A 22990-nucleotide genomic window follows, 5' to 3' on the forward strand; every position below is an offset into this window, starting at 1 on the left:
TCCCCACAGATGGTGTTGACCCCCGCCCCAGCACACACACACACACACACACACACACAGCTGACTCATGTACTAACTAGCAGTGTGGCGTTAAAAATAGAGGCATCACCACACTCTATGCATGCTTCGAGCTCTCTGTGTAGTGTGAAGCACATATAAAACAAGAAGTTCTCCCAAGCACAATCTCCCAGGTGGTCACTATTCCACTTTCGTGTTCTGTGCAAGGCCCCCAGCAGAAGCAAGGGTTAAAGAAAACCTTCAACCTTGTAGTATTTGCAGAGAGAGGCATTCTGAAACCAAGTTCATTTGGCATTGCTGATCTAACAGCAGTACCTTTTGAGATGACCTTTAACCAATAGGTCCAAAAGCGTGTGATTCAGTTTCGGTTTGTATTTGTTTAATGAGCCAAATCTTCGTTTCCAGGTTATACTGTTGCGTGTTTCCCCTTTTGCATAATTGCCAGCCAAGACATTTTCGAAAGAAAAGGCACACGCTTCTTCTTGGAAGTTCTTGGGAGTTTCCAAGGCCCAAGCTGCGCCTCAAGGCAACTACAGCGATTCCGTCAATCATGCTGCAGTTTACGAGCGACTCCTGATAATGGGATGATACTCGGTAACCACCTTGAGGATTTTACCTCTGAGTGTTCACCACCGTACATGAGCCAGCCTGGGCTCCCTGGATCGTCCAGCGTTCACTTAGAGCTGTTGTTATAGGCACTTGGGATAGAACCAGCATCCATGAAGGTCAGCTATGTGATGGCCTCAGAATCCGGGCTGTGTAGGAGGAAGTGGGAGGAGGACCATCTTATGTATGTATGATTTATTTTTCTGTGTAAACCACTTTGAGATCTTTGGTTGAAGAGTGGTACATAAATATTTGTAGCAGGAGGAGAGTTGGTCTTGTGGTAGCAAGCATGAATTGTCCTAAGAAGGGTCCGCCCTGGATTGCATTTGAATGGGAGACTACATCTGTGAGCACTGTACGAGATTCCCCTTAGAGGCTGGGGCCGCTCTGGGAAGAGCACCAGCTTGCTTTCATACAGAAGGTTCCGAGTTCCCTCCCTGGTAACATCTCCAGATAGGGCTGAGAGAGACTCCTGCCTGTAACCTTGGAGAAGCCGCTGCCAGTCTGGGTGGACGATACTGAGCTAAGTGGACCAATGGTCTGACTCAGTAGAAGGCAGCTTCTTATGTTCCTCCTTCCAAAGGGCCATAGGGATGGGTTCCTTGTCCATTTGGAAGGAACCAGGGCTTCCCTGTCATTCATTTTAGTCTTTTATTTAGTAGCGCTTGCATGCCAAAGGTTCCAAGTTCCCTCCCCGGCATCTCTGAGAGACAGGGCTGAGAGAGGATCCTGCCTGAAACCGTCAAGAGCTGTTGCCAGTTTGGGTAGACAATACTGTGCTAGATGGACCAAGGGTCTGACTCGGTATAAGGCAGATTCCCATGTTCCTGTGCCTGGGTTGGCTTCCGTCACACTTGCAAGGAAATCCAGGGCTTTCTCACAAGTGTAGGAACAAGGCTGTACTTCACAGCATGGTAGAGTGTGCTGTATCATTTCAGAATGCAGGTGGTGGGGGGGGTGTTGCATTGTGTGGCTGACCACACAAATGGCCTCTGCATATGCACAGAGGCCAGGTGAGTGCCGGTTCTGTGCTGCCGCCACACTGCCTGTTGTGGCTGTAATGCCAGTAAGTACATGATTATTTCCTCTTAACTCTTTGACAAGTCCTTTCAACTGTCACCCAAATATCCTGCTTGACAAGCATCACAAGCCCTATTACACATTATGTTCAACACTCATATAACGGGTTTACAGTGTATTCACACATTATGTGTAACACAGGTATAGCACCACACTTCCCATCTGAACGATGCATTTGATGGACCTGTATCCAGGTTTACTATTAAAATGAACACAGGCACAGTCATTCACACAAACACGTGTTTGAGTGTGCAGACACCTGTACACTCTTACAGCATAATGTCTGAACAGGGCTACAGTTTACATATATATGTTTAAAATGATTACTACAGACTTGCATTCAGTTATTCGAAAAGATTTAATGTCCTCCATGGGAAAACTGGTAAAAACCACTGGTTAACTGTGAAACCAGACTTGATGTACAAGAAATTGTCAGAAGAAACTGACAATTTTAAAAATGTATACGCAGACAATAAATAAATAACATATAAATAAGAGTTAAATGGTAAAAAAAAGTTGTTGCTCCCATTGGGTCAATAGAAAAACTTTCTGTTCTTTGAGTAGAGAGAGAGCTTTTCCAGGAATCTGCAGAGATCTTGTGGTCATATCTTGTTCGTACAGGATGCATTGACCAAATTTGTCAGAGGTATTGGCTGAAGTACAAGAAAACAGCCATGATTTTTGTCTTCACATTGTGCAAGGACAGCCAGTGGCTTTCGTCATCAAATTTTGCTACAAAGCCATCATCCTACAGAAAAGAGCAGACAGCATCATTAAGGTTTGCTTTCCAGTTACAAAGTGGCCCTTGGTTTCCTAATATCAAGGTAGATTTAGCTGTTTATTGGGGGCTGAGGTGCAATGAGCAAAGAAGACTGTGTATTTTGGGGTGCAGAATGTGCAGTACTAGAGGTAATGGGCTGGATGAGGGACAACGAAGTTGAATGCAAAAAAAGATGGAGATACTGATTGTGGGGGGTCAAGACCTGAAAGATGGTTTAGATCTGCCTGTTCTTAATGGGGTTACACTCCCCCCTGAAGGATTAGGTACATAGCTTAGGAGTGCTCCTGGATCCAAAACTCTCCCTGATTTCTCAAACTGAGGCAGTGGCCATGAGCACTTTTTCCAGCTTTGGCTGATCAGCTATGCCCATTTCTGGAGGTAAATGACCTAAAAACAGTAGTACATATGCTGGTAACCTACAGGCTTGACTGCTGTAATGCACTCTACATGGGGCTGCCTTTGTACGTAGTCCAGAAACTTCAACTGCCAAAATGCGGCAACCAGGTTGGTCTCTGGGACAACCTGAAGGGACCACATAACATTGATTCTGAAAGATTTGCACTGGCTGCCAATATATTTCCAAGCAAAATACAAAATGCTAGTCATTACCTATAAAGCCCAGAACAGTTTAGGTCTTTTTGACCTTGCAGAAGAGTCCCTGCAGTTTAGGTCTCGTAAGGGTGCTTAAGAGACTGCCCTTTTTGTCATGAACCCTGCTGCCTATTAAGACACAAGGAGGTCCAGTTATCATCTGGGGAGGTCCAATTATGGGTGCTGCCACCTCATCTGGTGGCGACTCAGGGCCTTCTCTGTGGCTGCCCCAGGGCTTTGGAATGCACTCCCTGTCAAAATAAGAGCTTCTCCATTTCTGATTGCTTTTTAAAATACCCTTGACATGCCTGTTTCCTCAGGCTTTAAATTAAAATTAATTTTAAATGGTTTAATTTTTACTCTGTTAATTGTTTTTAATTGTTTTTGTTCTGTAAAAGTGTTTCAATTGTTTGTTTTTGTTTTTATATTGTAACTTGTGTTGTGTACACCACCTAGAGATGTATTTATCAGGTGGAATATAAATATGATACATACATACATACATATTGCATCCTACATCCTTACACCAATCTGCTGAACTACAAGGGTGCAATGCAAGAGTGAGTGAGAGAACTGGCAGTGCTATCATCTGGCACTATTTATGTGCCCTCCAAGAACGGGCGCCCTAGACGACCACCCAGGCCTAGCTAATGGATAGGCTGCCACTATCTGCTGGTATATTTCTGCTGATTTGCAGTAGATGGGCAAAAGATTTAAAAACCCAAGCATCAGCAAAAATAAAAAATAAAAAATTCCACTCTCCTCTACATAATGCTACTGAAACTAAGAAAGCTTGGGGGAAAACCCAGCGAGGGTTTTGCACTCCGCCTTGGTGTACCACAGAAAACCCTGCTGCATTGTTCCGGCATCAGTCTAGATTTCTGCAACTGTGTTTTTTGAAGTTTTCATATTTTTCTTTGTATCTAATAAACAATTAGCTTTTTAAAACAAACTTTGGGAAGCAGCTAAAGTTTAACCCAATATGGAACTTTTCTGCAATTTATTTGTTTTTACATTTATATTCTGCTCTTCCTCCAAGGAGCCCAGTGAGGTGGACATGGTTATGTTTATCCTCACAACAACCCTGTTAGGTAGGTTAGGCTGAGAGAGAAGTGACCGGCCCAGAGTCAACCAGTAGGTTTTGTGGCTGAATGGAGATTTGAACTCAGGTCTCCCCTGGTCCTAGTCCGGCACTCTAACCATTGCACCACACTGCCTCTTAAATGCCAGTTTAAGTGTGGTACTATTTGCCAAAGTCCTCATACTCATACATCACACATATGGAGTTTTCCATTTTGTCTTACAACAACAACAACATTAGTATTACTACTACTACTATTATTATTATTATTATTATTATTATTAATTTTATTTTTGTTTACACAGTCAGACAGGTGTTATTGACTGGTTTGTTTTATCCAAACATCAAATCCTGCTCAAGGACCTGGGATGGCTGATTTTTATTATCAACATTGTTGCTGTTATTATTATAGATATCATCACAGAATATAGGCTGCTCACAGTAAAGTTGCCTTTTGTAATTGGCTGATGGTGATTTCTGTGGCCCCTCTTGTGTTGAGGTGCTCTTCAAGGTCTTTTGGAACTGCACCCAGGGAACCAATTACCACTGGGATTATTTTGGTCTTTTTCTGCCACAGCCTTTCAATTTCAATTTATAGATCTTTGTAATTTGTTCTTTTTTCTATTTCTTTTTCTTCTATTCTGCTGTCACTTGGTATTGCTGTGTCGATTATTTTGACTTGTTTTTCTTTCTTCTTGAAATTATTATTATTATTATTATTATTTCATTATTATTATTTCTATTTCTTTTTCTTTTATTCTGCTGTCACCTGGTATTGCTATGTCAATTATTTTGACTTGTTTTTCTTTCATCTCAAAATAATAATAATAATAATAATAATTATTATTATTATTATTATTATTATTATTATTATTATTATTATTGTTTCATGCATCCCATCATAACAGGCCTAAATGTTTGGGAAGTGCACCAAAAAAGTAGGTGGGCAGCTTATCTGACCTTTTTAAAGACAATGTTCCATCAACATTCAGTTATTTAAAGGTTTTTGTTTTAAATTAGGGGGCATAGAAAACTTTAGGGAGGGGGGCCTCAATTATGCATCATAATCCAATAATTATGCATCATAATTATTGGATGGGCATTAAATGGTCATTAATTTTGTGGAAAATTTCCCTGTATTTCTATGGGCTTTGACTCTAAGAGGTCATTCACACAATCAAAAACTGTGTTCTAGTCGGGTGTGGGAGCTTTGTGTGCTCCCAATTTTCAGTTATGTGGAAGCAAGGTAGGAGGAAAGCCTAGGTAGAAGTGATTGTGTGGAAGCAAGGTAGGAGGAAAAGCTACCAGGTTTTCCTCCTCCCTTGCTTAGACACAACCGAAAATTGGGAGCACACACAGCTCCCAAACCCGGCTAGAACAGAGTTTTTGATTGTGTGAATGAGCTCTAAAGGTTAAAAACAATTAATACTAAATTCAGGGTAACAAATACGCATCGAAGACAGAGTTTGAGCTTACCCATCCTCCATTATCCTTGATCCATGCTGCTTTGGTGTTTACGATATAGTCCGTGATGAAATGAGAAATCTGCTCTGTGCTCTCTCTTGCCAAAGGGCCTCCACCTTTTTGCAGCTTCTTAGCAAGAATGCCTCCAAAAATGAAGATGGTCAAAATCCGTCCCCAGTTGACGATTCCATCCGCAAACTGCTCTTGCATCACTTGACTGAAAATTCTGCTCGCATCGTCCACAGACCTTAGTTCCAGGGAGCCCAAGAGCGGCTTTAGCGCCTCTTCAACTTTTCCTTGATGTGACGATGCCACTTTTCGTAAGACTTGAGCGATCCTGTTCGGGGCGGCTTCAGGCTGGGTTTCCTGACTGACATATTTCAGGTAGTCTTGGACCAACCCGGAAACACAAAGGAACTCACCCCTTTCCATTGAGAAACAAAGACAGAGGCCAAAAAGCTGACTTTGACTCCGGCAAGCGTACGCCAAATGACCAGTCTCTTGTCTGAAAGCCAAATTAAATACTTCCCCATTTTCCCTGGGCAGGGGGGCGGGGTGGTGGTGGAATTTCTCTCTCCGGAAAAGCCATTACATCACAAATGTGTCGGCAATCAACAGGAAGTGAGACTAGTGACAGGAAAGGAGGCAAGCCCTCGCTTTGACTTCCTCCAAAGAGATTCACTACATTCTCGCAAGGCAGACCAATGGACCGTTTTGACTCTGCTGGAGTTACGTGGTCAGTAACTCGTAGAGGCCAGGTCATCTGTCACCTGGTATAAAAAGGCAATACGCTTACCAAATCAGGAAGGTTTACGTTGGCTCAAGACACACTGCACATAGCCATTTGTGGATACTTTCCTAATTTTTGAGCAGCTCATTCCTTGCCGCATCTGGGCGATGGGTCAAACTAGACATGGAGGCAGGGGTGTAGCAAAATTGGAGTGGGCCAGGAGGAGACGTGATTTTAAAATGGGCCCCTCACTGCTGATTAACATAGGAGACTTTCAACCATGCAATGCGATCCGATGTATGTTTTCTAATAAGTCCTAACAAATTCAGTACAGTTTGCTTCCAGGTAAGTGTGTAGAGAATTGCAGCCACAGGCAGCAAATCTAACCACATTAAGCGGGAAGTACATTTCACTGAAATCTAAAGGACTTTGTAATTTTTTTTCTCATGAAACAAGCCACTTATAGGACTTTTTGATGGTTTTTTTAAATTTAAAAAATATTTAAAAGCAACCATTTGTCCAATGCACTTCAGTTTAAATATGCATATTCCCCCCCACATCTCTCTGCTCAAAACCAAAGCCCTATGCCCAGTCATTCCAGGTGATATAAAGTCTGGGGCTGAAATGAGGTTGGGTTTTTTAATGAAGGCAAAGGGCAGATTCTTCCATATCCGGGTGGAACTACTTTTTTAAAAAATAGATTCTTTTAAATTAAAAAAGAAATTTAAACCCAGCAAATTCCTCAGTCTCTGAATTAAATATTCAGAGTCATTTCAATCTGCCCTAATCCCTGCACCCACCTTATATTGAAGCTTTATGGCAAGGAAGGAGACTGAAGGGGCTGCAGCAGCTTGCAGGCTGCTTCACTCCCCTGGCCAGAGCAGGAGGGCTAGCAGGAGAGGGGGCCAGAAGGTAAGGCAAGGGGGACTGGCTAAGGGACCTTAGGGTCCCTTAGGACCCTTTGGGCCTAGAGACATTTGTCTCCCCTTACCCAACGGAACTTACGCCCCTGCATTGAGGTCATTCATACACAGTCAAAGAGGTCATTCACACAATCAGAAACTGTGTTCTACCCAGGTTTGGGAGCTGTGTGTGCTCCCAATTTTTCAGTTATGTGGAAGCAAAGTAAGAGGAAATCCTGGGTAGAAGTGACTGTGTGGAAGCGAGGGAAGAGGAAAACCTGGGTAGCTTTTTCCTCCTCCCTTGCTTCCAGACAATCACTTCTACCCAGGTTTTCCTCTTACCTTGCTTCCACACAACCAAAAACTGGGAGTACACACAGCTCCCAAACCCGGGTAAAACACAGTTTTGGATTGACTGAATGGCCTCCATTGCTTTTAAGCCTGTGTTTTGCAAGCACACGCTTGCTTTCTTAAGGTTAAGTAGCGGCTAGATCTGGGCCCTTGTGATTCGGACCCATGGAGTGAGCAGGAGATCTTTAGCCTTACCTCTCATCACCACAGCAGGCCCAGCCTGGATTACACACCACACCCAATTCACTCTTTGCAAAGGAAAAGCTGTTGTCATTGGCATCAGTGTGTGTGTGTGTGTGTGTGTGTGTGTGTGTGTGTGTGTGTGTGTTTGTAAAACAGCTAATTCTGTGCTGTGGTGTACTAGACAGAGCCTGGATCCAAAGGTCAGGGCATATTTTTGGTACCCTAGGTGAAGTTTGATTTTGGTGCCCCCTCCCGTGGTGTCCCAAATATTTTATGGGTGGGGGCTACAGAAGAGTGGGGTAAAGTGCATTTCTGGGTGGGTGAATTGTGTCCCATATGTTAGGTTTCTCAAACTGAAATGGGGGGCGGAGGGGGGGGACTGTTCTTCTGGTAGCAAGCATGACTTGTCGCCATAGCTAAGCAGGGTCTGCCCTGGTTGCATATGAATGGGAGACTTGATGTGTGAGCACTGCAAGATATTCCCTTCAGGGGATGGAGCCGCTCTGGGAAGAGCAGAAGGTTTCAAGTTCACTCCCTGGCTTCAAAATTTGCAAGGGGCAGCCTTGAAAGAGGGCTGGACCCCACCAGGGGCATGGGGGTAAGGCAAAAATTCACCCCTTGCTTTGGGCACTGCAATATCCTAGGCTGCCTCTGCCCCCCCCCCCCCCACTCAGCAGACCTGCCCAAGCTTATAATGCATCTCTCTCTTTCTCTTTCTCCTCTGGGCATCACTCCACGACAGGGACTTGTGACTGTATATAACAAAATGATCAAATGCGATTAGGAAAGCCCCAGCATGCCGCCGAGGGAATATAATAAATTTATAACACCGGTGGTGCTGCATCGACTAGATAAGTAAGTCGTGTCCTAAGCCAGGGAAGTGTAGAAAGGCAAAGCTGGAATTTCCCAGTGTTCTCTTTTCAGATAAATCACATCACAAACCGCCAATAGCACTGATTAAACCTTGGCGCCTTCGGCTGCTTGTTGCCGAGAGAATCTAATTCATGCATCTATGCAGATTGATTAACTAAGCTTCCATTCCCGGAGGACCTTGGCATGTGCATAGAAGTTAATAATTCAGGCAAGGAGTCGGAAAACGGCTGCCACTAAGCACCCTGGACTCACAAAGGATGTGACTGCTAGAAGAAGGCACCACTGAGGTCAGGGCCAGCCCGAGGGCTTTGGTGCCCTCTGTGAAGTTAGACTTTGGCGCCCCCTTGCCAAGAATGGCAGGGCCCTGACACTAACCTGAGCCATACAGGCTTCTCAGTCACAAGGTCAAATGGGCAGCCCACGCTAGTTTGGGGATGCAGTGGGAGAGAGTTCCCAGTCTGTTATGGAGACAAAACTCGGACACTTCAGAGATGTTGTATTGTATTGTTAGTGTGGGTGGGTAGGTGCACAGTTTAATTATACATTTTTTTGGATAGGGGGTTTTTTTTGTCGTCGTCCCCAAATTTTCTTTAAATTTAGGCCACCCAGTAGAATACTCAGTAGTATATTATAGTCCTATAGTTTGAATTAATTATATTAAAATGCCTCTGTTGTTTAAAAAGGTCTCATTCACTCACTCACTCCTCTACCCCAGAACAAGCAGCAGGAGACACCTCCAGCTTCCCAGGAACCAGGCCAAACCCTTCAATTCCTTCCTGGCTTCTGGGTGAGACCATAGCCCAACTCAAACATTATGCTGTACAAGTGTTCAGATGTCTGTCCACTCATACAGATGTTTATGTGAATGACTGTACCTGTGTTCATTTTAAAAGTGAACCTGGATACAGGCCCTCCAAGCACATAGTACAGATAGGAAATCTACTGCTATACCTGCATTCAGCATCACATGTGAACAACTGTACCTGTGTACAGATCTGTACCTCTGTACACTGTACATGCATTGTACGAGTGTTGAACATAACATGTGGATGGGCCTCATGTGTGCAGGATGGTGCAGGGACATCATCCCTGCAGACTTCAGTTGGCTTGGTACTGACATTTTCCTGCCACATGTGCTCTCTGTTCCAGGATTCTGTTTCTCACAGTATTTATTTATTTGTGTGTGTGTGTGTGTTTGTTGGTTTAACATATTTTTATGCCACCCAAAACTTATGTCTCCGTTTACAAAAAACAATTGGCTAAAATAAATGACAGCAAAAAGTTAAAACATTACAACAATTAAAAATTTCAAAACCATATTTTAAAACAATGTTAAAACTATTAAAGCAGTGTTTGATTAAAAGCCTGGGTGAACAGATGTGTCTTTAAATATATTTTTTAAAATTGTCAGAGATGGGGAAGCTCTTATTTCAGCAGGGAGCGCATTCCAAAGCTTTGGGGCAGCAGCGGAGAAGGCCTGTCCCCTGAGTAGCCACCAGATGAGCCGGTGGCAAATGTAGACGGACCTCTCCTGATGATCTCCACCAGATGCCTCTGGGGAGCCCTTGTAAGTCCTGGTCTGAATTAAGCCTTGGTTACTTATATATGCACAGCATCCAGGCAGTGGCTTCGTTCCACTTGGCTTGAACTGCCATCGGTCTCATAGCTTATGGAACCAAGGTTTAAGGAAAGCCATGTGTGTTTTGGAGTTTGATTCACATTGTGCTTTCTGTGTTGACTTGCTCAGTATCGCTCTGCCACCTAGCAGCCACTGAGAGGCTTGCAGGCCAGTGATGAGTTCTGAAAAGGGCAAGTAACTTCATCCCCCCTTCATCATAACTGAGCGAAGAGACACCTTTCAAAGTTTGGAATCTCTTTATATTCAGCAAGGGGAGAGCAACTGGCCCTGTCCAACCCTAGCATAGCATCCCTCCCTCCAGTGGCTGTGGCTGCTGGTGTTTCCCTGGTGTGTGTTTTTCTCGACTGAGAGAACTGTGGGGGCTCCATGGGGAGGAGAGCTGGTCTTGTGGTAGTAAGCATGAATTGCCCTCTTTACTAAGCAGGATCTGCCCTGGTTTGCATGGGGAAGGGGGACTACATGTGAGTGCTGTTAGCTATTCCCCTTAGGGGTTGGAGCCATAGCTCAATGGAAGAGCATCTGCTTCCATGCAGAAGATTCCAGGTTGCATAGGAATATAGGAAGCTGCCATATACTGAGTCAGACCATTGGTCTATCCAGCTCAGTGTGGTCTTCACAGACTGGCAGTGGCTTCTCCGAGGTTGCAGGCAGGAATCTCTCTCAGCCCTATCTGGAGATGCTGCCAGAGAGGGAACTTGGAACCCTCTGATGTTCTTTTCAGTGTGGTTCTGTCCCCTGAGGGGAATATCTTACTGTGCTCGCACTTCTAGTCTCCCATTCATATGCAACCAGGGTGGATCCTGCTTAGCTAAGGGGACATGTCATGCTTGCTGCCACAAGACCCGCTCTCCTCCCCTGCACCTCCAGGTGGGACTGGGAGAGACTCCTGTCCTGATTGAAACCTTGGAGAGTCAGTGTAGACAGTATTGAGCTAGAGGGAACAATGGTCTGACTCTGTATAAGGCAGCTTCCTATGTTCCATTTATTATTATTAGTAGTAGTATTAATATTATTCTAATAGAATTATAATATATCAATATTATCATAATTAATATTATTATTAACAATAATTAATAATATTTTTATTTTAACATATATATCCCTCTCTTCCTCCAAGGATCCCAGAGCAGTATACATCCTTATGTCTCCCCCACTAACTTGGCAAAGAGGCACCTTTTTAACATGGTGATTTTCTTTATTTAGCAACAGGAGAGCAACTGGCCCTATCCAGCCCCAGCACAGCATCCTTCCAGTGGCTGTTGCTGGTGTCTATCAAGTTTCTTTTTAGATTGTGAGCCCTTTGGGGACAGGGAGCCATCTTATTTATCTATTATTTCTCTGTGTAAACCGTTTCGGAAATGTTTGTTGAAAAGCTGTCTATAAATATTTGTTGTTGTTTATATCCTCACAACAACCCTGTGAAGTAGATTAGGCTGAGAGAGAAGTGACAGGCTCACATTTGGGGATTTGAACTCCGGTCTCCCTGGTCCTAGTCCAACACTCTAACCACTACAGCATGATGGTTCTTTTTTTGTTGAAAAATTGTATATAAATATTAATAGTAAAGGAAATAGAATTTTTTAAAAAATGTGTTAAACCAGACAGAGTTTTGGAAGAAGGAGACTGCAGTTGTGTAGACCACAAATCTCATGCCGTATATGATTTGGTGACATATTTTCTCTCCCTTTTAGGGAATTGCCTTCAACTCTTTATATAAGCACCAAACTATAGTGACGTTGAATGCGTCTTTAGAAGGCACGCTTCACCCAGAAGTGGACCAGCCCTTTAATCTTTAAAAATAAGATGAACATGGATGTGATCCAGACCAGGAGCATGGCATGCAACTGAAGGGGGTTAGTACTTCTCCATGCAACAGCCTTCCCACCTGCATCTCCTCCCCAGATGGCCAATTCATTTATTTATGACATCTTTATACCACCAAACATGGGCATCTCATGGTGGTTTACACAAAAATAAAAACTGCAAAACTGCAGTTAAGGCAACAATTAAAACAGTTTAAAAGAGTTTAAAATAACAGTGACAGCAGTAAAACCACAGCCAAAGCTTGAGTAAGAAATTAGACTTGAGGGCTCTTCTAGAGGCTCTTCTAGAGGATGGTGAAGCTCTTCATGGGAAGCAGGGAGTTCTCTCCAAAGGCTCAGGGCAGCTCTAGAAAAGGCTCTGCCCTGCGTTGTCACCTCTCCACAAGTAGAGATGTGCACGAAATGAATTTTTCAATTCTTTTCAAATTCAAATCAAATTCCAAAAAAAACCCAAAACACATTTTGAATTCAAATCAGATTCGAATTCAGTCTGAAAATCCAATTCAAATTCTAATTGAATTCAAATCGATTTGACCCTGTTCTGGTACCTTTTAAAACCAATCAGGGGGCCTGAATGGTTTTTAAAAGCTGCCAAACAGTTTTCAGATCAAATTCGAATGGAATTTTGAAAACTTGTTTCGAATTTAAATCAGATTGCCCTTTTGAGGAGTGATTCGATTCGGATTTGAATCACTTGAATCACCCATATTTGAGTTGAATTGATTTGGATTCAAATTGATTTGCACATGCCTGTCCAGAAGATCTTAATAAGTGGAAGGGATCCTGAAGCAGAAGGAACTCTCTTAAATACACTGGACCCACACTGTTGAATTTGCTGCAAATTACCGCTCTGGAAACAAATTGCTTCTTGGGTGGGCAATATTTGCTTCTCTGGAGGTGAAAATGCAGAAGGAAAGTACTAAAAATCCCCAACCACAGGTCTCTTCTGTAATGGGTCACCTGATACGCTTAGGACACCCCCTTCTTCTTTGTTCTCTCTGTTCTATCTCCTTCCTCCCACCACGAGGCAGCTGGCACAGGGTGCAGGCTTTCTATCTAAGTTGGTAACTTCTTCAAATAAAACTCCTTCAAATAAACCATTACTCGTTTTAGCCCTTCAGCAATTCTCTCCGGATCTCCTCCCTGAGCTCTGTTGTCATCATCAAACTGGGTTTCTCTGCTAAACAGGGGGTTGGTTCAAATTCTCCCCTACAGGCTTACCCTTCTCTGCAGTTTTTGGACCCAGCGTCGCTCAGAAGCCAAATGCCCCGCAGAGAAATTCGGATGTTTTCTATAGTGTCAGCTACAGATATGGGCAAAACCGCCCCCAACTTCAATGACCATTAAGATTAGGAAGCCGTGGATTCAATTTGATTACATTGCCTCTGCATAGATTAAGGATACTGTTTTGCGGAGAGTGAGGGGGAAAGCACTCTATTAAGAGACAACAGGATGGTGGGATTGAGTGTCATACCTCTGGGCAATGTTAATGTTAATGGGTGTCCCACTGCTAAATCCCACTGCATCACGTCCTAAACACTTTAGCCTGATGATCCCATTTCAGGTTTTTAAAATTTTAGAACGTAGAGTTGATTCCATGCTTGATGCATCGTCATTTAATTATCAAGCCAACTTGGTCATTCATGAAAAAGCGGCGGCAGTGGACAGATCTGTAGATCCACCAGCAGATTCTTGGTGTGTGTGAGTGGGGGGATAACATAATGCAGGGGTCCTCAGACTTGGGTCCCTGGTGTTCTCTACAACAAGGATTCCCAGATGTTATTGACTACTGCTCCCATAATCCCCAGATGCAAGGGCCTTTGGCTGAGGATTATGGGGGTTGTGGTCAACAACATCTGGGAATCCACGTTCGAGGGAACACTGGTGCCTGGATGATGATGGACTACAACTCCCATTAGCCCCAGCCGCAAAGCCATGGTGGCAGGGGGCAATGGGTTTTGTAGTCCAACAACACCTTGGGGGCCCAACTTGGAGACGTGAAGGATATTCCATAAAGAAAATGTTCATTGGCTCCTTAACTCACATATGAACAGGTAATGAAAGCTTAAAGGCCTCTTCTATGGGCTGCTTGTTCCTGAAACATCCTGGTTCTTCAGAGAAGGAGAAGGAATTCCAAATTCCTGGGGCAGTCAGTGAAATGCTGTTGTTCACTTGACAGGGGAAAGTCTTGTTTGTCCTCAGCCCTACATAACATCTCACTTCCCTGAAAGTGTTCTGCCGCAGGCGAAACACAATAACACAGCAATGAATAAAATATTAAATACTGCTGAGACTATCGTGAGGCCTGAGGGTTCTTTCCCCCCTCCCTTAACCATCGCATGCGGTAATGCATCTTTCTAATTATTCTGACAGAAAGCCAGTCTTGCTGAATGTTCATTTGCTTGTGCAATAAAAAGTCTCACACAAGCTCCTCAAACAATGCAGGGCCAAAGGACCCAAAAAAGGACTTCCTGGTCGTTGTGTAAAAAGCCACAGTTTTCGAGCTGGTTTCACAGCAGTGGGCCTGAATTTTTCCTTTGATAAGCAGGATCTTCCTTGGTTTGCCTTTGGATGAGTGACAACATGTGAGCACTGAAAGATATCCCCCTTGGGGCCATGGCTAAACGGGAGAACAGCTAGTCTTGTGATAGCTAGCAGAAATGGTCTCCTTTGCTAATCGGGGTCCACTCTGGTTTGCATTTGGATGGGTGACTACATGAGAGCAATGTCAGCTGTAAGATATTCCCCTTAATAGGGGATGGGGTCGTAGCTCAGTGGAAGAGCATCTGCATGCTTGTATGCAGAAGGTTCCAAGTTCCCTCCCTGGCATCTACAAGATCGGGCTGAGAGAGACTCCTGCTTGCAACCTTGGAGAAGCCGCTGCCAGCCTGTGTAGACAATATTGAGCTAGATGGACCAAAGGTCTGACTCGGTAGAAGGCAGTTTCCTAAGTAGGTTCCTATGAAGAGCATCTGCATGCTTGCATGCCTAAGGTCCTAGGTTCACTCCTGGCATCTCCAGGTAGGCAGAACCAGCTTGTCAACCAGGAAGACCTAGGCAGTCGCCATTAAAAACTTTTAAAGGAAGAAAGAAATCAGGCCAGGTGTGCCCCCAACATGCACTGCCTTCAGGAAACTAATGAAAGAGATAGAAATAATTTCTTCTTTCAAAAAGCAAAAGGTTTATTAAATGATGGGGAATAGCTGCAGGGTGGAGGAGTTTGCCTTGGTTGATTTTAGATACTCGGCTTGGGCAATAACAGATTGGAAAGCCAATATAGCATAGCCCATTAAAATTGAATTAAGGCCTAATTAAATCACTAAAAATAGGACAGATGTTAAAATCCTTCAACCCGCTGGAAACTCAATCTAAGCCCTCCTCCTCTCCTCTTTCAAAAAAAAAGCCGGTCCGAATTGAAAAGGCCTTGCCGTGGGTCTAACTTGGTAAATGCGTAGCTTCAAACTTGGGGAGCCTCCAAAGGGACAGGGGTTACCTCCGGATTACTTAGGTGCGACTAAAAGTAAGTAAAGTGTGTTGTCAAGTTGATTCCGACTCCTGGCACCCACAGAGCCCTGTGCTTGTCTTTGGTAGAATACAGGAGGGGTTTCCCATGGCCTCCTCCCACGCAGTATGAGATGATGCCTTTCAGCATCTGCCTATATCACTGCTGCTTGGTTCAATCCCTGGCATTTCCAGGGAGGTCTGGGACTGGAATCTTGGAGATCTGCTGCCAGCCAGTGTTGGCAATACTGAACGAGATGGACCAATGGTCTGACTCAGCATAAGGCAGCTTCTTGTGTAACTTATGGGGATGGGGCCATTGCTCAGTGACAGAGCATCTGCTTTGCATGCAGAAAGTCCCACGTTCAATCCCTGGTAGCATCTCCAGGTCGAGCTGGGCAAGACACCTGCCTGGAACTTTGGAGAGCTGCTGCCAGCCAAGGTAGGCAATACTGAGCTAGATGGACCAACGGTCTGACTCGGTATGAGGCAGCTTTGTATTCTCCAGGGGTCTGTTTTGCTCTTTGAAGCTGAAGAAAATATAGTTGGGTCTGACCAGAACGAGACACAGTCGCAAACCCAACACCAGTCCAGAGCCAACTCGACCCTCCGGAAATGGCACTCCTAAAACCTGAGTCCCGCTAAAGAACCGGGCCCTCCCACACCTTTGCATTCCCCGGTATCTAGACACCAGTGTCAGCAAAAGGCTAGAAAGGCTCTGATAAAGAGGAGGAGGAGGAGGAGGAGGAGGAGGAGGAGGAGGAGGAGGAGGAGGAGGAGGAGGAGATGGGTCAGACTCCAGGCCAGAAGACTGCTAAGGCCTCCACGGTACAGGCATGGAGGTGGACTCCAGGAGGGGGCGGCCTCAGTTCAGAGGTATTTAAGGATTCAGTTTCACCTCTGACTGCTGCTGGAGCAACTTCTCCCTTGGAGCTATCTATGGTGCTGACGCCTCAACAGTTTGTGGGAAGAGAGCTGGTCCTGTTGTAGCAAGCATGAATTGTCCCCTTTGCTAAACAGGGTCTGCCTTGGTTTGCATTTGGATGGGAGACTACATGTAAGTGCTGCAAGATATTCCCCTTAGGGGATGGGGCTGTAGCTCAGTGGTAGAGGATCTGAGGCCCCAGGTTCCCTCCCTGGTTTCTGCCATTAGGGCTGGCAGAGACTCCTGCCTGCAACCTTGGAGAGCTGCTGCCAGTCAGGGTAGACAATGCTGAGCTAGATGGACCAAGGGTCTGACTCGGCAGAAGGCAGCGGTGTTCCTATGTACTCTGCAGAACCAAATTGGAGAGATCTGGCTCCTTTTACTAGATCTTCAAGCTTGAGGAGCTCCTGACAGAAATGAGATGGGGCAGGCCGATCAGGCAGAAACCCAGTTCCCTGTTTCCTGAGCGTGTTGTGAAAAGGCTACGGTTCAGCATGATTCTGCTCTTGTCCGGAATGATAAATAAGGGAAGGCATCGGGGAGGAAGCTTTTGTTCTGAATCACCATGCTGCACACTTAAGCAAGACGCAGAAGCTGTAAGCAGCAGCACAAATTCTTCCTGCTTTTCAACGGCTGTGCAGAGCAGAGGGTGTCTCATTCATCTTGCCTGTCTAGATCAGCTGCTGGGGGAGAAGTTGCTTGGACGGGGTATTCCGCCTCCATGAGCCCACTCCTACCTGGATGGGCCCTGAGAGAGTCCTTCCTTTACTACCACACCAAGGTGGTGTGCCAGAGGCACACTCAAGAATAGGAACATATGATCATAGGGAGATGCTGCCTACTGAGTCAGACGACTGGTCCGTCTAGCTCAGGATTGTCCGCACTGACCGGCAGCGGGCCAATTTGAGGTGACATGAGAGGATGTTCTAAACTGTCTCACAAAACCAAACATTAACAAAAATAATAATAGTAAATAAATAAATAAATTTATTTCTGGTCAACGACCGAAATAAAGAATCTCTCTCTCTAAATAAAATAATTAGTCATCTGTTGGCAATCTAATGCGTGGCTAACATCCTTCTACTTTTAATGGATGTATTGTTTTAAATTGGATTCTTTCTATGTTTGAAACGTTTGGTTTTCAGTTCTTTGGGTTGTTTTATCTGACCGTGAACCGCCTTGAGACTACTGAGACAGATGATATACAAATGGGTTAAATAAATTAATCAGATAGATAGATAGATAGATAGATAGATAGATAGATAGATACTTGACTTTGCTTAAGGTAATTCATTTTATGTAATTAACTTTTGAACATTGTTTGTTTGTTTGTTCTATTTCTATACCGCCCTTCCAAAAATGGCTCAGGGCAGTTTACACAGAGAAACAACAAATAAATAAGATGGCTCCCTGTCCCCAAAGGGCTCACAATCTAAAAAGAAACACAAGATAGACACCAGCAACAGTCACTGGAGGTACTGTGCTGGGGGTGGAGAGAGCCAGTTACTCTCCCCCTGCTAAATAAAGAAAATCACCACGGTAAAAGGTGCCTCTTTGCCAAGTTAGCAGGGGTTAGCAGAGATTATAGTCTCTGAGCTCATTCACACAATCAGGAACTGTGTTCTACCTGGGTTTGGGAGCTGTGTGTGCTCCCAATCTTCGGTTGTGTGGAAACAAAGTAGGAGGAAAATCTGGACAGCTTTTCCTCCTCCCTTGCTTCCACACAACCAAAAACAGAGAGCACACACAGCTCCCAAACCCAGGTAGAACACAGTTCCTGATTGTGTGAATAACCTCTCTCTTTGGCTGATCCCCAGACTGTGTTACTCAGTTGTGCTACTCAGTATTTACTGTAAAGAACTACTTTTTTTTCCAGCAGGACTACTCAGAAGTCATTGAGTTTGGATAGCAGCAGGCATCTTTAAAAGGCACCCTTATCCAGAAGCCATCAGTACAGCTTACGCTTGGTCTTGTGTCTCTGCCTGCTTTGGATTCTTGCTTGGGAATCTCACTCGCTGCTACTTATCATTCCAAACATTTCAACAATGTATAACCCAGACAGCATGTATTTCTACGAAGCAATGCCAGAGCGCTGGAACTCCCAAAGAACTTTATGTCCTTGTACATTTCAGATCATTGTGGGACAAGCAAGATACGATCCAGTGCAGTCAGTGTGTGTATGACAGTCTCATTTGACTACTCACCGGCTTCTTGGCTTTTGGTAGCAGACAGACGCAGCTCCCAGGAAAACTGGCATTCTGCCGAACAAGAAAAGAGCAGCCGCGATCTTGCAGGTGTGTGCACGAGCTGGCCGCATTCCTTTGTGTCTGCTGTTCATCACTTCTCGCCGGTGAAAGGAAAGAGGATGTTGGGATGGGTCCAGAGGACAGTGAATGTCAGAAAGATCCCGAAACGCTGCGAACAGCAGACACCGAACCCAACCCTGCTTTCTGTACAGAAGCATCAGATGCAGTGGAAGATGTGAAATCTGGCGTCTAGTTCAGCTTGACATCACACATGCATTGACAAAACACTCATTTACATCAAACAGGACGGTCTCTACCTGAATCAAAGTGAAGTCAAAATTCAAAATTGGATTGGGTCATCATATAAATACAGAGTCCTCTTTTGGTTCCTTTGGGGAGGAGAGCTGGTCCTGTGGTAGCAAGCATGAATTGCCCCCTTTGCTAAGCAGGGACGATCCTGGTTTGCATTTGAATGGGAGACGACATGCGTGAGCACCGTAAGATATTCCCCTGAGGGGATGGAGCCACTCTGGGAAGAGCCCCTGCCTGCTTGCATGCAGAAGGTCCCAAGTTCCCTCCCTGGCTTCTCCAAGATAGGGCTGAGAGAGATTCCCGCCTGCAACCTTGGAGGAGCCGCTGCCAGTCTGTGTAGACAATACTGAGCTAGATGGACCAAGGGTCAGACTCCGTATATGGCAGCTTCCTGTGTTCGTATGGTTCAATAGAGGTATAACTTGTATCTAACTAACTTGTATATTTTTTTAAGGAGGTTGCCTTAAATTCAGAGTTGTCTTCTATTTGGGTAAATAGAGTTCTACAGTCTTTGGGAATGTGCGACATGATCTTTGTGCATGAGAGTCAGCGGGATGTAGTGGTTAGAGTGTTGGACTAGAATTGGAGAGACCCAAGTTCAGATCCCTGTTCAGCCATGAAACTAGGCCAGTCATGTATTTCTCACCCTAACCTACCTCACAGGGTTGTTGTGAGGATAAACATAACCATGTACACTGCTCTGGGTTCCTTGGAGGAAAAGCGGGATATAAATATATACTACTACTTATAGACCATTTTTCAATTAAAGTTCTCAAAGCAGTTTAGACAGAAAAATAAATAAGACTATTCCCTGTCCCCAAAGGGCTCACAATCTAAAAAGAAACATAAGGTTTCTAAGGACACCAGGAACATAAGGACACCAGCAACAGTCACTGGAGGGATGCTGTGCTGGGGCTGGAGAGGGCCAGTTGCTCTCCCTGTGCTAAATATAAGGAGACTCGCCACTTCAAAAGGTGCCTCTTTGTCCCTGTTATATAGTAAATATATAAGTAAATATGCAAGGAAACAGACAAACTGGTGTACTGGCTGATATCCAAACTAAGGGCATGTTCACGCAATCAGAATTGTGGTAATAGTTATATATAGTTCAGAACCACTAGGTGGCACCATGTGGAGGAAAGGGGAAGGTTTGGAAAGGGAAGATTAAAGTTAGTTTCTCAGCTCAAAAAAAAAAGTAGTTTGGGGATGTTAACTCACCTTAGAAAGGGGGATGTGGAAATAGTTGGAACTAGGCGGGGAATCACTTCCGCCACAGTGGGCTGCTCCTGGGTGGCACACTGCTTTGCGGAGCGCCGGCTCAGCTCCGTTTATTTATTTTTTTTTTATTTTTATCTTATTTTACATTTTATAACCTGCTCTTCCTCCAAGAAGCCCAGAGCGGTGTACTACATACTTAGGTTTCTCCTCACAACAACCCTGTGAAGTAGGCTAGGCGGAGAGAGAAATGACTGGCCCAGAGCCACACCCAGCAAGTCTCATGGCTGAATGGGGATTTGAACCCGGGTCTCCCCAGTCCTAGTCCAGCACTCTAGCCACTACGGCTCACCACCCCCGCCCCTGCCCTGATTGTTCAGCGGAGCAGCTTCCAGGAGCAGAGCCCATTCAGGAACGCCCACTGCGGCGGTGGCGGTGATTCCCCGCTGCAGGGGCTGAGGGAGTGATCAGAGATGTGAGCTTGGAGCAGCTCATACAGGACAGAGCCCCCACTGCAGCGGAGGTGATTCCCCGCCCACCGCAGCAGGGGTTCAGGGCAACCCCATCACCGGCTCCACTGACTCTTACAAATGCCGCCCCTCCCCGAGGCGCAGTCACGAGCTGCATGGCGGGAGCAGCACCGCCGCATATTTCAGCCATGATGATGAGTGACCAGAGAAGATGACTTCATTTTACAGCCAGCCATCTTGCATTCCCCTCCCCACTCTAATGCAGGCAGGATGACTGTATTGCATGCATCAAATACCATCCGAAGTTGCTCTGTCTGTCCTGCAGTCCTCCCGGCCTGCTGCTCGCCTCTCTTCCAAGCCACGCGCGCCCACCCAACGGTCCCACACACACCACGTGGTCGCCGTCGGAGTGTGACGCAGTCATGCAGGCAGGCACTCCCCAGCCAATGGGAGCACCTGCCGCCCACCTGGACTCAGAGGACGGGAGGAGATCTTGCATGACTCTTGGAAGTCTGTGCCTGCTGCACCGGCCACGGTGGGGGTGGGTGCCTGCTGCCGCTGGGCTCTGCCTGGCAGTGGCTTGAATTTTTTGGAATTTTTTTAAAATTTGGGGTGGTGGGGCAGGGCATGGCAGGCACTTAGCACCCCCCCCTTTATTGGCATCCAGGGCACGTGCCCTGCCTGCCCTCCCCTAGTTACGCCTGTGCCGGGGAGAGAAATTTCTCTCTCTCGGGGGGGACCTGAGAATATCAGTCTAACGATCAGAAGAAGTCACTGCAGAGAGAGGCAAGAAGAAGGGAAGCAAAGAGAGGAAGACCCTCGCTTACTCTCTTTATTCCCAATGCCCCTACTGGTCAATGGGACAGAAGCATCAATGCTGCTGGAGCTGTATGACAAAAATAGCTTGTATTATTCTGCAAGTTTGTACCTCTGCACCTGCCCTGAAGTCTGTTTATGGGACACACGTTTGCAGGAGGGCAGACACGCTGGAGCCACTCCGTCTCCAGAGAAAAGCAAGCAGACAGGTGAGGTCTTCTCAGGAAGAGAAGAAGGGTGAGAAGAGCAGGGATAGGAGGGTGAGGGGTGACAGAGCTCTGATGTCATAATCCTTCTGCTGATGTCACAGCCCTTCTGCTCAAGAGGAAGCAGTTCACAGGGCAGCAGAAGGGAGGAAAAGAACCTGAAAGGGGGTGAGGGAAGAAAGATGAAGAGGGGGAAGGAGCATGAAAAAGTGAGGAGGTGCTTTAGAGACCTGAGGTCTTCAGATGCCTGACACACACCCCCAGCCATTAGCTGTACAGGTTACCGTTGGGTTCTTTGGTGTTTCGGCGACTGGGATGTTAAGGACACACGGCGCCATCTTCGGCCATCAGATTTCTCTCCTCTATGCTTCCTGTATGTGCACCCAGAAAGGCCTGCCTGGCATGTCTTGTGGATGGTCGTCGTGAGACTGGTAAGTGTGGCTGGGCGTATATCCTAAGAAGATGACATAAGCCCTGCTGGGTCAGGCCCAAGGCCTCTCTAGTCCAGCTAGAGAACGCAGAACAATCAAGTACCTAGAAGATGGAAAGGGATATTGTCGGTAGCAGAAGAAGTAAAAAATGAGCGTACAATATAAGGTAACCCAATGACACAGTTATCATGATGCATGCTGAAACAGACAGATGGCAATGTAAAAGAAACCAGCAAGAACATAAGAACAGCCCTGTTGGATCAGGCCCAAGGAAGCCTAAGTAGTCCAGCATCCTGTTTCACAAAGTGGCCCACCAGATGCCTCTGGGGAGCCCACAGGCAAGAGGTATGTGCATGCCCTCTCTCCTGCTGTTGCTCCCCTGCAACTGGTATTGAGAAACCTCAGTGAGTAAAAACAGTTATCAGAATGTGGATAGATTCTCGCCAGATTCTTTCAATCCACCCACAGCGAGCAGCTTTACTCTTAACAACAATAAGAACCTTGGAAACTTACTCACTCACTTACTCATTTATTTGATTGATTGATTGATTGATTTGCCGCCCTTCCAAAGGTGGCTCAGGGCGGTTTACATTACAATAAAGAAACAATTTAAATCAGTTAATAAAAATCAAAACCCAATTAAAAGCCGATTAAAATTACAATTAAAATAGATAACATTAAAACTAGATCTCATTACAAGCCAGGCTAAGAAGATGGGTCTTTAAGACTCTCCTGAAGGCCTCCAA

The 22990-nt window shown here is 45.4% G+C and overlaps 2 protein-coding genes and 1 long non-coding RNA gene across 5 annotated transcripts in view; 2 read left to right on the top strand and 1 right to left on the bottom strand.

The window, feature by feature from the left end:
- Positions 1-434: 434 nt before the first annotated feature.
- On the top strand, positions 435-19624 carry LOC128335128 (uncharacterized). Its single transcript, XR_008311517.1, has 2 exons — positions 435-743; positions 18681-19624. It is a non-coding gene; the product is annotated as an uncharacterized LOC128335128 (long non-coding RNA).
- Positions 1823-6226, bottom strand: BCL2A1 (BCL2 related protein A1). The gene is made up of 2 exons (XM_053273001.1): positions 5634-6226; positions 1823-2452 (listed from the first exon to the last, which is right to left on the bottom strand). The coding sequence occupies exons 1-2, from the start codon at positions 6051-6053 to the stop codon at positions 2345-2347; spliced, it is 528 nt and encodes a 175-aa protein (XP_053128976.1). The 5' UTR covers positions 6054-6226; the 3' UTR covers positions 1823-2344.
- A 2314-nt stretch (positions 19625-21938) lies between the features above and the next one.
- ZFAND6 (zinc finger AN1-type containing 6) overlaps positions 21939-22990 on the top strand; it is an 87263-nt gene continuing 86211 nt past the window's right edge. For all 3 annotated transcript variants that reach the window (XM_053272800.1, XM_053272807.1, XM_053272806.1), the window contains exon 1: positions 21939-22244. In XM_053272800.1, the coding sequence (XP_053128775.1) occupies positions 22178-22244 (67 nt within the window). In that variant the 5' untranslated portion in view covers positions 21939-22177. The remainder of the gene's footprint in view (positions 22245-22990) is intronic.

This window comes from Hemicordylus capensis, chromosome 10 (genome assembly GCF_027244095.1).
Source record: "Hemicordylus capensis ecotype Gifberg chromosome 10, rHemCap1.1.pri, whole genome shotgun sequence".
Classification (NCBI taxonomy): domain Eukaryota; kingdom Metazoa; phylum Chordata; class Lepidosauria; order Squamata; family Cordylidae; genus Hemicordylus; species Hemicordylus capensis.

What these genes read in the sequence shown, in the direction of transcription:
- BCL2A1 (XM_053273001.1), bottom strand. Translation starts at nt 6,053, where the DNA reads ATGGAAAGGGGTGAGTTCCTTTGTGTTTCCGGGTTGGTCCAAGACTAC. An exon ending in TCAAGGATAATGGAGGATGG is followed by an intron (nt 2,453 to 5,633) that starts GTAAGCTCAAAC and finishes TCTTTTCTGTAG; the next exon opens with GATGATGGCTTTGTAGCAAA.